At 39.9% G+C, this 14,606-nt stretch overlaps 1 protein-coding gene across 13 annotated transcripts in view; it reads right to left on the reverse strand.

Annotated features, from left to right (window-relative positions):
• Nucleotides 1-14,606, reverse strand: part of Cacnb2 (calcium voltage-gated channel auxiliary subunit beta 2) — a 388,029-nt gene that overhangs the window by 7,847 nt on the left and 365,576 nt on the right. For 9 of the 13 annotated variants that reach the window (XM_021156782.3, XM_021156781.3, XM_085835173.1 and 6 more), the window contains 4 exons: nt 12,271-12,404; nt 8,734-8,814; nt 7,224-7,282; nt 1,731-1,840 (listed from right to left, as the gene is read on the reverse strand). In XM_021156782.3, the coding sequence (XP_021012441.1) occupies nt 1,731-1,840; nt 7,224-7,282; nt 8,734-8,814; nt 12,271-12,404 (384 nt within the window). Of the gene's footprint in view, nt 1-1,730; nt 1,841-7,223; nt 7,283-8,733; nt 8,815-11,587; nt 11,607-12,108; nt 12,129-12,270; nt 12,405-14,606 lie in introns of those variants that run through there. The other 4 variants (XM_021156785.3, XM_029473857.2, XM_021156791.3 and 1 more) reach the window with 2 other exon arrangements.

Here is a 14,606-nt window from a genome sequence, read left to right on the forward strand (position 1 = left end):
TATTCAGTGATCCCCTCCTCAGGTTGTTCTCTGCTCCTGGGCTTGTGAGCCACTGACCAGCTATCTGCGATTTTCAATTAGTTTATATCTATATTGTGTGTCCTTTATTTTTGTGAGCCTGGCACCTATAATACTGCCTAGCAATGGTTGGTTCCTTAATGCCTTAAGAATAAACTCTCTGGCAAGTTCCTTAATACCTTACCCTACCTCTTTATGATATGCCCTCTACCTCCCTTCTTTCAACTGTACACTTTAGCCAAAGTCGCATGTTTTCCAGAAGCTTCTTAGAGTTGCCATTGTCTCAAATCATCACCTCATTGCCTCCTCAACCTCTTTCCTTTCTACACACTTTCAAGCTGCAAGTCATAGCTCAGGACACCTCCTGGGACAGCCATCCCCATGTCCTACCGCTTCTGCAGCATCAGCTCTGTGGCACTGGGTTCACAATAAGAACACTGCATTCATTCTGCACTCCAGTGGCTCCTATTTGCCTTATTGCTGTGTTAAGCTCCTGGGTGCAGAAGCTTTATGAAATCCATCCTTCTACTTTCAGGCTTTTGCATGTTGTTTGATAGCTAGTACATGTGTAGCAAAACACATGGAGCAGAGAGGCATTTAAAATCCTCCTGTTGGTCACTGTAAGTAAACTGCTTGGCTTTGTTAGTTGCTTAAATCTATGAAATGGTCTTTTTATAACAATGTTCTTAAGTACCAAATAAATAAGAGATTACTATAAGCAAAAAATATCATATTTTCCTCCAAAACTATAAGATGGGGTGTCACTGTGTGGTCCAGGCTGCTTCTGAACATATAACCTGTCTGCATTAGCATCCGACGTACTGAGGTTATAGGTATATGTACCACATCTACATTCGTAATCTATTTCCAGACTTATGTCACTAAACATCATTGAGGGCTTAGTGCGCAGTAGAAAAAACAGAGTTTTATTTTGTGTGTGGACATGCGTACATGTGCCCATAGAGGCCAGAAGAGGATGTTGCCCAATGTGTACTGGGAACTGAAGTCCAGTTCTGAGTTCCAGGCCTCCAAAAGAGTGTTTTTATGAAGTATTAAAGATAAGTTTTCATATATATGTGTATGTGTGTGTGTGTGTGATGCATATATAAAATTATAGTTCAGAGTAACTGGAGAACTTGTTTGCTAAAGCCCTGCCTCCCAAAGGATTTACATATTTCACATAAATAAAGAACTAAGTGAACCTAAACATGCCTGACAACTTTTCGAAATGTATAAGACCTTAAACCTTGCAATATAATAGTTAAAAGTGTGCTAGTAACTAAACAGTAAGCTCATACTTCAGGAAGTAGCTGCTGAAAGGTCTGAATTTGACCTTATTGTGTGTTAATGAACAATTTCCAGCCACATCCCAACAGATATATCAAAGTCCCCATGGTGCTTATACAAATAAAAATACTGATGTAACTCAGGACAGCCAGGAATAGGCTTCCTCTCTTCTTAGTCTCATACATAAATCATACTGTTTTGAATATGATCTCACCACTGATATAAATATTCAGTGAACATTAGTGAAACAGACCACAGTGCTCATAGCAGGTGGGATGACTTAAGCTATCTCAGTAATCTACACTAGCTGTTGACATGGATTTTTCTACATGGTACCTGCAGTTATTCTCTACAGATCTGCTCACTGTTACTGCTCCGTAAGGCATATTTCAATAGCTTAATCTCATTAGTATTGGCTGACTTACCTAAGCTGGACCTTGTGTTGGATCTTTCTATTATTGCATGCTTACTGGGATTGTTTAATACTGAGCGTTTGGCAAGGGAGATGTCAGCAGTGACTCTTGTGATGGATATCCTGTTGGAGAAGAAAAGCAAACCTAAGATTATTAATCTAATAAAACAGACATGCATGTCCAAGATGTAAAGGATGATTGATATGTAAGTATGCATATAAGGAGCTAGAGAGATTGTTTAGTAGTTAAGAGCATTTGCTCTTTCAGAGAAACCAGGTTTATTTTCTCACACCCACATGGTGGTTCATAACTGTCTATAATTCCAGTTGCAGGGGATCCAGTGCCCTCTTCTGACCTCTCTGAGCTCCAGGGACACACATGATGAACATACATACATGCAGACAAAACACATTCAATAAATATAAACTTGAAATATACATATGTAAGTACAAACAAATACTTACATTTGTGTGTGTGTGTGTGTTATACACACAGACACGTTTCAAAACAGATTTATTAGTAGGAGAAATAATAATTTATGATGCACCTGTCTTGCCCAGCATTTAATATTTGCTTACCAAATCTGATTAAATTGTCTCCAAAACTAGAAAGAGATCCATATTTGCTGATGAAAAATAGAAAAGAAACTACAGGAAGACTTATAATTGCATTGTATTACTATCAACAAAACCAAAGATTAGTATTAATCCAACTGAGATTTCTACCTGTAGTCTTATCCCATGTACAGCATTGTGACACATGATGAAAGTGGCAGACCAACCTTCCTTCAGAGAACTAAGAATCCTGTGATAAAGATGGAGAATGATCACAGACTTCGAATAGTGACCCTATGATATGAGAGCATAGGTGACCCTATGAGAGCCATAAGATGTTGAAAGGGTTCATATGGCATAGAAATAAAGTAATCATATGTGGAAGGTGAAAATAGAAAGCAGCTTGCACTTGGGATAGTTGAATATTTGGAGAATATTTACATAGACATTAGGAAAAACTTGAGACAAAGAAAGTCCTAGCGTATCTCCAAAGAAGCTGGTGACAGTAAGACCAAAACCAAGAGGCTTGGTTTGAAAGTCTGTTGTAAAGACAGAGGGCCCTAGAGCATCAAGTGGCCTAGTGAGAATTACTTTTCCATTTGGTATAAGACCACAGACCTACTTACCTACAGGCTGTAAATCATAGGGGCCCTGACTAGGGGCCATTAGATGGCAAGGGAAAAATGATTCTGACAGTTGAGTTCTCATCCTTCTTCTCCATATTGGTCTTTTAGAAGCCCAACTTATTATGTTCATTATGTCCTCTAGGTGTCAGAAAGGAGACTGCTTTTCTGGACAAACAGCACTGCGACTAAACTATATACACACCACTGGTCTCCTATATAAAATATTCAGCAAGAGTATCTTACAGGGAAACATGAAGCCAGAAAGCCCAGCCTGGGAGTGCAGACCTTGCTCCTTATGCCTGTTTGCCCCTTCCTTAAATATAAGATCACTCTTGTAAATGTCTTACAGGAGAGGCTGGGAAACAACCAACCATTAGTAAATACCCTGAAGGCCAAATTATGTTCATAGAATTGAAACAAAATTTATGCTTAAAAACTCAAGAGTAAGAAGGCTTTTAGAAATTAAAAAAAATGATAGTAGAAATGAAAAGGATGGAAGGATGAAGTTAGAGCTCCTCTGAAAGAATACAAGCAAAGACAACACAGGACAGGAAAGCTTGATAAGTAAAGAACTGCCCAGCAGTCCAAATTCCAAAGAGTTATAAGCTAAAGAATTTCAGAACTAGGAGTCTGGAGTTTTATACTAAAAGCATCTAGCACTGATTGAAATCCATACCAAACATAAGTCCCATCACACTAGGAACCAGAAAAACTTCCAGAGGAAAACGGGGCTTTAGACTTCTCAAGAGCAACAGTGGGGCCAGAAGATTACAAAGCAAAAGCTTTCAGGATCACCTGGCAGAGGCCAAGTGCCATAGGGCAAACTTGTCTTCCCAGCACTTGGAAGGATGAAGCATGTGGACTCAGTACAAGGTCAGCCCCAGCTACATAGTGATACATACCCCATCTCAACAGCAACAGAATCCTTAACTGTTTACATCATCAGTTGAGTAGGTTGATTGAAGACCTTTTTAGACATTCCAGATAATCATTCTAGGGATATGATTGAAGTATGATTGAAATAGAAGGGTGAAGGTGGAGAGATGACAAGGGATCGAGGCTAGAGGAGCACTAATCCAAAAGCAAGAGGAAGAAATCCCTAAGGATGGAGGACAGTATGCCAGGGTGTTAGCACAAAATGTGTACTTGGGGGTGAGGTGGTAAGGTGAAGGTCATCATTGGGGACACTCCAGCTGTGCCTCATATAATAGGGTTCCCTTTATGCTGAGTACAGAGAACACATAGCTACTAAAGTCATCATACCTAAAGTGCACAGAGAATACCTGCTAGATGCTCACATGAGATGGGTATATTTATCTGGGCAATACAGTGAGATGACCCCCACCTTTTTTTATCATAAAAAAGGTTCTTTTATATAATTTAAATGTTTAAGGAGGAACAATCATGACAGAGAAGCAGGCAGATACCTGATGTCAGTGTGGCAAGTGCCATTAAAGAATTAAGGCAGGTTAGTGAGGATGAAGGTGGAACAGTATGGAAGATATAATTCTGAACTGTCCATTAATGTGGATATAGACTTGAAAGGATACTGAGACTTATGGATACTGAGGGAAGGGAATTCCAGGTACAGGGAAGAGCAGAGGGAGCATCTAAGTGATGAGCATCTTAGAGCTACATGCAGGAAGGACCCACGGGATGCTGATGGCCAAAGGTCTAGTTAGGTGCCTCAGTGGTGACACGTATCCTACTGCCTGTGTGGTAGCCTTTTTAGGCTTCATAATTGTCGTTAATTTAAATCTGCTCTCAAATAATTGAAAACCTAAGGGCAAAAAAATCTGGAGATAATTAGGTTTAGAATAGTGGATCTCAACCCTCACGGAATATCTAAACCATCACATAAGCATCTCATGATAGACATGTCCTTATCTTCGCCTCTGAATTTTGTCCAAGACAAAATAGGATATAGACTAATAGGAGAGTTGTTGTTCTGTTTTCAAGATATAATCTATATTGCCTAGGCTGGCATCAAAGTTGAGGTCTTTCTGCTGCAGCCTGGAACCATAGGTATGTATCACTAAGCCCCGTCTTTCCACTACCCACCTCACATGTAATTGTGTTGAGCATCCAGTACATAAAACCATTAATTTTGGAGACATCTCACATTTCCTACACCAGAAAATGATGTGACATAGTGTTTCCCAGGATTATTTATTTCTAATCAGAGTCCTTCACAGACCATTCTGAAAGTGATGTCTACTATCTCTGGAGCAATTCGGTACATATTCCAAACAGTGCAGGGCTGACAACTGACTTTTTGAAAGTCACCAGGGAAGAAAGCCAGCTTTACCACAGCTGGTAGCTTGCCTTCTGCACCACTTCTTTGTTAATGCTCGTGTTATTGTCCTGCAAGTCACTTCACCTACATCACAGAAGTGGTTATGGGAGGTCCACTCTACTACTCCACAACAAAAAGAAGACTATTTACCAAATCATCGTTGACACGATGCACACACTGTTTCACAGGCCACAGTGACTCTGACCACTCTCCAGAGATCCCACAAATGATCTTAATGTGAGGACTTATTACCACAATTCTTGGCAGCCTAGAACCTTTGTTTGGGCAACATGCTCCATCATATTTTTACCTTGTAGTCCTAACATTTTTTAAAATATAACTAATTTAGTGAGTTGTAAAGATTACTTCCATTCTCCTTTACACTCTTTTATGCACACATATCTGAGGCTTCTGACAAGTTTCTACACTGATTCTGTCTTGTTCTGCTAATGGAAAAGTTACTCTAGATATGCTCCCACGAGTAAAGGTGATATTTGTACATATTTTGAAATTCTACTTATGGGTTCTGAACCCGTTATGGTTTTAGGAACCCTTTATGCATGGTCACAGGTCTAGAATGGACCGTAACACAGGTTTAAGATGGGCAAAGCACATCCATCAGTAATGCACATGGAAAATATTTTTGTCTCAAAACAATAGATTGGCCCCACATACTGTTATTTTGTTTATTTGCTTCCCAGATAAAAATCAGCCTGGCTATGTGATTCCATAGAAAATGTATGTGAGATCCAGATTCATTAATGCTCACAATTGGACAGAAGTCATAAACTGGTGAATCTTACTTTTCTACTGTTTCCTTTTTGTATTTAGAAAACAGCAGTGAGCATTTCATTTATTTATCCATTTATCTCTCCATCTATCCATCTATCCATCCATCCATCCATCTAGAAACATCACATTCTTCAGAGTTCACAAAACACTAATCCACTCTGCCCTCACATTCTAGCTGGAGAACTATTACAAAAAAAGTCATACACACAAAAGAACACCAGAAAAATGGAGAAGGGAGAAAGGCCACATTACTAGGAGGGGATGTGAAGAAAAAGTTCATATCAAAGGAATCAGCAAAAACCAGTTTCTGTGTGGACGTGGGCCTGGCTGGCTGCAGCACAGGTAATGCTAATGAAGGCAGTGTCAGGGAAGAGTCTGACTGGAATGGGTATGAAGGTGGAAGGAGAGTGAATATAATATGTACAATCCAGCGTGTCCTGCTATGAAGAAAGGGAGAATGAGGCAGCTGGATGAATGGTGGGATGGCGTTAGGTCAAGTGTGAGATCAGCTACAGATAGTGGAGTCTCCACTAGGATAGGAAATACTGATGTGGAGGGGGAGAGGTTGGTGAGAACAACATCTGGGTAGTTTGAGAAGGAAATGGGGAATGCAGTGGTTGTGGATAAGTTAACCACTGCTAGGAAAACCATAGGATGGGTAACTGCAGAGCATTCAGGCAGTCATGCAAGAGGGGGTGAAAGTAATGAGGTAACTCCTGGCTTCTCCTGGCTTCTAATCAATCCTTCTGCCTCCAGAAAGAAGCCAGCTGTGAGGCCTAGTCTGGCTTTACTCCTTGGCCTCAGCTCTGGAGCTAAGGTTCCGAGCATGGGCCAATCCCGCCTTACCTGTTTACTTAGTGGGAAAAGAATACACGTGCACTGGGGGAGAGTGTAGAGAGAAGAGATTAAATGTTGAAGGGGGAGAGGATGATGGGAAAGAATAAAGGTGTGCCTGGGATTATCTGGACAGCCCTAAGGCACCCTTGGCTCATGAATTGTAGGTAAGACAATGAACAGGTTGGGACCAGAGACAGCTTATGGATACAGGCACAGGGATCAGAATATCCTGGGTTGAGAATATGCAACACAAACAGTGGATCAGATTACACGAAATGAAGCCTACTTCCTGTCAGAAAAAAACAAAAAACAGTTTACTCTTGTGATCAAATATCTGCCCCACAGGGTTTGACCATGTTCAAGACAGAAATACACAAAGCCAGCATTGTAAAATACTTACCGCCCTTCAAATCTGTGTTTTAGAAAATCAAACAGTGCTTTTTGCATCATATCTGTGACCTGTAATTGAATAACAAATTAAAATGTGAAAAAAAATCTGAGGATAAAAAAATTGTTACTGATCATGAGAAATGATTTTAGTTTGTTTCGTTCACACAAAAATGGGGTTACCATACTTCCTGGTTTTTTTCCCCTACACAGAGATACCTTTATTGAATTACTACTGTACCTCTTTATATATATATATATATATATATATATATATATATATATATTTTTTTTTTTATTACATATTTTCCTCAATTACATTTCCAATGCTATCCCAAAAGTCCCCCATAGCCCCCCCACTTCCCTATCCACCAATTCCCACTTTTTTGGCCCTGGCGTTCCCCTGTACTGGGGCATATAAAGTTTTCGTGTCCAATGGGCCTCTCTTTCCAGTGATGGCCGACTAGGCCATCTTTTGATACATATGCAGCTAGAGTCAAGAACGCCGGGGTACTGGTTAGTTCATAATGTTGTTCCAACTATAGGGTTGCAGATCTCTTTAGCTCCTTGGGTCCTTTCTCTAGCTCCTCCATTGGGAGCCCTGTGATCCATCCAATAGCTGACCGTGAGCATCCACTTCTGTGTTTGCTAGGCCCAGGCATAGTCTCAAAAGAGACAGCTATATCTGGGTCCTTTCAGCAAAATCTTGCTAGTGTATGCAATGGTGTCAGCGTTTGGAAGCTGATTATGGGGTGGATCCCTGGATATGGCAGTCTCTAGATGGTCCATCCTTTTGTCACAGCTCCAAACTTTGTCTCTGTAACTCCTTCCATGGGTGTTTTGTTCCCAATTCTAAGGAGGGGCAAAGTGTCCACACTTCAGTCTTCATTCTTCTTGAGTTTCATGTGTTTAGCAAATTGTATCTTATATCTTGGGTATCCTAAGTTTTGGGCTAATATCCACTTATCAGTGAATACATATTGTGTGAGTTCCTTGTGATTGGGTTACCTCACTCAGGATGATGCCCTCCAGGTCCATCCATTTGGATAGGAATTTCATAAATTCATTCTTTTTAATAGCTGAGTAGTACTCCATTGTGTAAATGTACCACATTTTCTGTATCCATTCCTCTGTTGAGGGGCATCTGGGTTCTTTCCAGCTTCTGGCTATTATAAATAAGGCTGCTATGAACATAGTGGAGCATGTATCATACTTCCTGTTTTTAAACCCTAATGAAGTGACAAGGTAAAATTTCTGAGTGTAGGATATTTTAATGGCAAACAATTCCTATGCAAGGGCTTGCAGGTATTCTCCATTTGATACTATTTCCTGCATGTGGTGGGTTGTAGCTAGCAGGACTACCCAAGGCAACCTTTAGGAAACGAATACCACAGCCAGAAAAGCATGCTCTGCTGCTGTGAGACAAGGTCAAACTCAGCCCATTGAATTGGGAGGGTATAGTCACAGAGCATGTTAACAGTCGCCGGCCAAGTGTGCTACAGAGAGTGGCACCCCAAACTCACCTCATACCCCTTCAGAGACGGGCCCACCAGCACCACTGGTCGCATGGAAGGTACCACATCATAAGGAGGAGTGTGCTCTGTCTGCAGAGAAATGAGACATTTTTAGATTTCTCAAAGGCAGTGGATCTGAAGTACTTTATGTATAGGGTCCTCTTTACTGAACTCTGTAATATACAAGGCACTGAATTTTCAGACAAGTACATTCATAATTGTCTCTTATTAAACCCAATGAAAAATCAGCATGTTTATTTTCCTCAGTTTAAATTACTGAATAGTCTTTGGTCTCCTTGTACTGAAACTAGTTGGTAGAACAAACAGAAACATGCCCAGTGCAGACTGGGTGCCGTAGGCTTGACTATACACTGATGACTTGCTCTGCAGATACACTTGGGTTTTCTGAAGAGCTGAAAGGATCATGGTTAATCATGAAAAGAAAGATAAATTCCTGTCTCCTTTGCATGTGATATGTTGGCCTTACCCGTAAAGCACCTAGTTTCCAAGCATGTGTTTCTAACTGCCAAAAGCTTGGAATGCTACTGAGATTACGAGGAAGCAGAAATTGGCTTGCAAGCATGCAGTCATTACCATTGGTCACAGCTTCATGATTAATGCCTTGGGATTTGGCGCCTCTGTTTTGTTTTGTTTTGTTTTGTTTGACATTTATCAAGTTCTCAAATCAAGATTTATGTGTATTGGAAGGAAGATGAACAATTTGTCATCATTTGACTACCTTGCATATCCAATCTGTTTCTGAAGCACACATTAGTGAGTTTCTGTTCCATAACTGATTCATGCCTTTCAGTAGGTAATTTGTTACACTTTAAAGAAGACGAGGGTAGGAGCTAAATTTTATTGCTGTTTCCAAAACAATCGCCATTGAGCTTGATTTCTTCTATTGAAAACTTGAAACTCAGATAACACAGTTAGCTTGATGAAATGTAAACAAGCTCTTGTACTGGGTAGTTGTAAAGCGATGTGGAAATGCCCCTTTTAAATAAGCATTAGGACAGGGGAAAGGGGTTGTAGATACTTGATGAGCAAACCAATCATTCTCATATGCATGAGTTCTGTAAGACAGCCTCCCTTAAGGAGTGCCATAAGTGTCACATCTAACAAAGGAAAGCTTTTTTATGATATTTTAAGGATCTGACTAACTGAGGTACATATAATATTTATATCATTGTGTTACTGAAAAGCACTTGACTGTTGCTTAAAATCACCAATCACAAACTTGTTGTATTTTGATATTTCTGTTGCTTATAGGCTATCTAGACACACATCAAATTTAATGGTGTCAACCACACCCGTAGTTATAGACCATATAATCAAAAGAAAAAATATATTGCTGTGAAAGGGCTATTCACCTTTTACTGCTCAACATTTTCCCTAGCACTCAAAACTTCCCTTTAATAGACATAATAAAGGTAAAATGCATATTTGAGTGAAATAAAAAACCAAGACCAACACAGTACAGTAACATCACAAAAGCCAAACAAGCAGACAAGCAGCACCCTACGAGCAACCTAAAACACAGAAGACAGCTGGTGTGGACTCACACACAGCCGCCTCTCTAGTTCTGCATTCTATGTTATCACAGAGTAAGGAACACAAGAAGAATGAGCAACTGTGCCGCAGGCATCATATGCATATTTGTTAAGTGATTACATTTCATATCACTTGGGTTTGTACTGAAAATACCTAGAAGTCATATATATCCTTTGATACTACAGTAAGACTCCTTCACCCTTTTATCATTAAGTATAGGATTATAAATTGCAATAACTATTAAGAAAAGATAGGACTTTAATTACTTTAGCCTGTGATAGCCACCAGCAAAGGGTAACCCATGCTGACCATCAGACAGCTTCTCTGTCAGCAGGGTTAACAAGGGAAATTACCTTGTTTGATGGAATATTGATACTTTGTGCTGTATTATTAATGACAACATTTTTATCTGTCCTTTTTATCTAAACCATTTTAGTGGAAACATTAGGATAAACCTGTTTAATGTTTTCCAATTTGCAGGATAGTAAACTGCAAAATACTCTCTGATGAACATGATCAGCTTGATGCTGTTACTTGGTGAAGTCCGGAGTGGCTGAGCACTGTTGGCTTTCTAAGAAACATCTGCAATGTGGGCACCTGAGGTTACCTAGCTGCAAGCTTCAGTTGTGAAGACAAGGCTGGACCAGAGAGGTGGCCCACTCTTGTGGAAGATCATCATGCTAGGGGTTTCTGTATCAACACAAAAGTTCAGGTGTTTAAAATTGTGCCTGGGGTTCTCTCTTTAATGATTATTTAAAAAGAAATAAAAAAGCTTATTCTTCCAAGTAAGGCAATGTAGTTAAACTTTACAGAGCAATACAGCGCTCTCTCTCTCTCTCTCTCTCTCTCTCTCTCTCTCTCTCTCTCTCTCTGTGTGTGTGTGTGTGTGTGTGTGTGAAGGTAATTTGCTGAAAATCTAGGGCAGGATAAATATTACTTTATATATAAGTTTAAAAATATCCATTCTTGTGCAATGCATGGTAACATTAGGGATTGTGAGTCTAAAGCATAGTGGATGTGGAAGATAAAAGGTACTGGGTCAAAGGAGGAGAAAAAAATGGAAATGGAGGGCAATATTTAAAATATACTGTTATTAAACAATGAAACACACTGAGAGAAAACTTGGGATTTCCCTGGAGTTTCTGCTCAGGCTACAGCAGTGGTATGTGGCATCCTGACTGACCAATGGCAAAGGCTCTTCATGTGGCCAGCAGCCCCATTGTCTGATAGATGTGAAGCTGCCATCTGACTGATGGATAAGGCAAGAACACTGGGAGGGTGTTTATACATGATGACAGGAAAAACTCACAGTAAACCGCCAAACAAGTCTGCAGTTTTCCACTGGTCTTGTTCATCTGCAGATTTTGCACCTAATGGATTAGAAGTTTAAATACTGACTGAATTAAAAATTGAATGACCTCTTTTTTTTTTAAAGCATAAGCAATGTACCTGGATAGCATAAAGAAGTATCCAGTAACTGCTTTAATGTGCTTGATTATAATTTATGTTTCTGGAAAAAAGAAAGGCAGACAATAAAAATATGTACACATGTACAACTGAGGTGTGCTGGTCAGACAGTCAGGCCTGAACATCCTTGAGTATTTAAACAAAGTCCCTTGGTAGCATGTATCATTCCATCAAAAAGGATAATTATTGTAATGGCATTTCAACAGGTCACCCACTGCATTTAGTTGCTGTGAGATACATGGATTCAGTTAGCTATTGATGGACTGTCCTAGGACCAGGAAGACTGCACTTAATAAAATCAAGTGGATTGATGCTAATGATGCCGTTGGCAGGAGAAACACAGGCATGTCAATGTCAACTTACCGACTTCTGCTTCTGCTTTGCTACAGCAGCATGGAAAAGAAACAAAGAATAACAGAGCATGCATGTTATTGACTTGTCAAAGGACGCAGACATAACAGGACCAGAAGTGTGACGCAGTGCGGCGGAGCAAGTGAACAACAGGAGCTGGGAAGTTGGGGTTACCTTCTTAAAGAAGGGCATTCTTTTCTCTTTGGAGTGGGGTGATGTTACACTGTTTGCACTGGGCTTAGGGGAGCGGTGGTTTGCTGGAATATCATTCTCTTCTGCATCTAAGCCAGTAGCATCTATGTCTATAGCTATATACAGACAAACAATTCAAAAGTCATCAGGTGGATAGGAGAGGAAAAGCAGGTTATAAAGAAAATAAAACAAAAGCAAATAGAATAACCAATGCAGAAGATTCATCATGAATGTGCAGTCTATTACACAGAGTAAAATATGTAAGACATGTGAAGGATGCAATGCAGTCAACTCTAACAAGACTGAAAGATACCCTTGTGATAGCTGCTTGCACAAGTCGGTGCAAGATCTCCTGAGAGCTTGTAGAGGAATACTTTGCACTTGCTTCAAACATTGTATTCTCCATATTAGATTATAAATGTAATTTACAAAGCACTTGGCCTCAGTACAAGGTCATACCCCAGCTCTTAGGTAAAAGACAAGTACTTTGGAAACATTTAATATGATAGGCTTCGGTCTTCTCATTTTTTCTGATTTTATGTAAGGAGAACAGGGACCAGTTAAAAAGTTTCATTAAAATTATAACATTTAAGGAAAAAAGAATAGAAAGCCCTTGATCCACGATACACCAAAGAAATCATAAATGATTGTTAGGGTGTTCTGGGACACACAGGATTGAAGTGACTTCAAGGTAGAATGTGTGTCCTCAGATAGCCTGATTGATGACTGATGGGAAATACCAGATTAACAAAATCATTCTATCAAAGTCAGTTAGGATTTGGGTGGTTCCCTAGCCTCTGAGGCAGAGTCCAAGAGCCCCAAAGAACAGGCCTCTTGTTTCCTCAGGAGTAAATGGTCCAGGTTGGGTGCTTGGAGTGTTTTCACTTCTGAAACTCATTTCCCTGAAAATATAGCTCTAAAACCAGTAAGTGAAAAAAAAAGATGCATAATTTCATTTTCAAGGTTATGAAAACTTTCTACATGAAATTGCTGTGGAATTTTAATCAACTACAGAATCAGGTAGGGAGTTTCTAAGATCAACTCAAATCAACCTGTGTTTTTAAGACTCAGAGGCTGAACCCACAGAATGCAAGGGGCTTATTCTTAGCATAAGTCCAGCAGTGCCAAACTGTGGACCCATGGCTCCTGCCTTAGAATTGGGCCCATGACTGCATCACACCACCTTGTAGGTGAGATGCTTTCACCATCTAGATGTATTCTTTCCATTCCTTTTACTTCCCCATTGGTCATGTGCTCAGAATCAGGGTTTAGAACAGTATCAGAACTGAGCTTACTAGATAATTACTTCATGGTTGAGAGTAGGTCAAGCATTAGAAAAGGAAATGTGTCCACCTTATATGGCCTTGCACATGACATATTAACTCCTGAACAGATTGCATAATGCACTGATTTAAAGAATAACTAGTTAGAGTAACAGTTTGGTGCTTAGGATCAGCTACCCTGAAACACAACCTAAATTGAATTACCTCTCCTGGCCTTTTCAAAGCACCCAAGATCATCTGGTACACAGCATATTATTGTGCAGTTTTAGACCAGAGAGTGGTGGATCTCCTGTTTAATTGTTTTTGTTTGTTTGTTTGTTTGTTTGATTAGTTCAGAAGTTTGTGAAGGGGCGAACCTCTGGCTAGCCAGCACAGTCTTGCAGCTCTGCTATTTTATGGGTAAGGGACTTTCTTTTGGTCTAGTTTATGCATACTAATTAGTTAAAGGTTCAGATCTTGGTCTGCAGAGAAATGCCACAGTCATAAAATTTCGGGTGTTTGGAACCAATCTAGACATTTACACTACACTACAGCTTTGCTCACAGCGAAAAATTTCTTTATGGTGCCCTTTAACAAGGAAGCACACTGTTAAAAACTTCCGGACATGAAGGTGGGAATCTAGGTTACTATTATAAAATAATAGCTCTTAACCAATAATATCAAGTCTCTTTCCCTTCTGGTGGCATATTCCCATATACTTTATCCTTCCAACCTTTCACTGGGTTTATGAAGAGCCACATCTGGAGACAAGCCACCCTCCAAGAACTTTATTGGAACTGAGGCTAGAAATTCCAACAAATGCCAGAGTTCACAGGCCTCCAGGATGGTGACATTTCTGAATTGGATTTTAGGATTTATCTGCTGATTCTCATCAGCTGTGGTCATCAGATAGATTTGTCTTAAAAGGAAATTCTTAATGAAAGGAATTTAACCTGCAAATTTATAAAGAATGGGAATGCAAACAGGTCTAGCCCAGACAAGGGTGAGATGTTCAGTCACCCACACAGAGCCTAAATTCCAGATGGAAATTCACCT

The sequence above is a fragment of the Mus caroli genome, unplaced genomic scaffold (assembly GCF_978045245.1).
Source record: "Mus caroli unplaced genomic scaffold, Mus_caroli_1 scaffold_2, whole genome shotgun sequence".
NCBI classification, from domain to species: domain Eukaryota; kingdom Metazoa; phylum Chordata; class Mammalia; order Rodentia; family Muridae; genus Mus; species Mus caroli.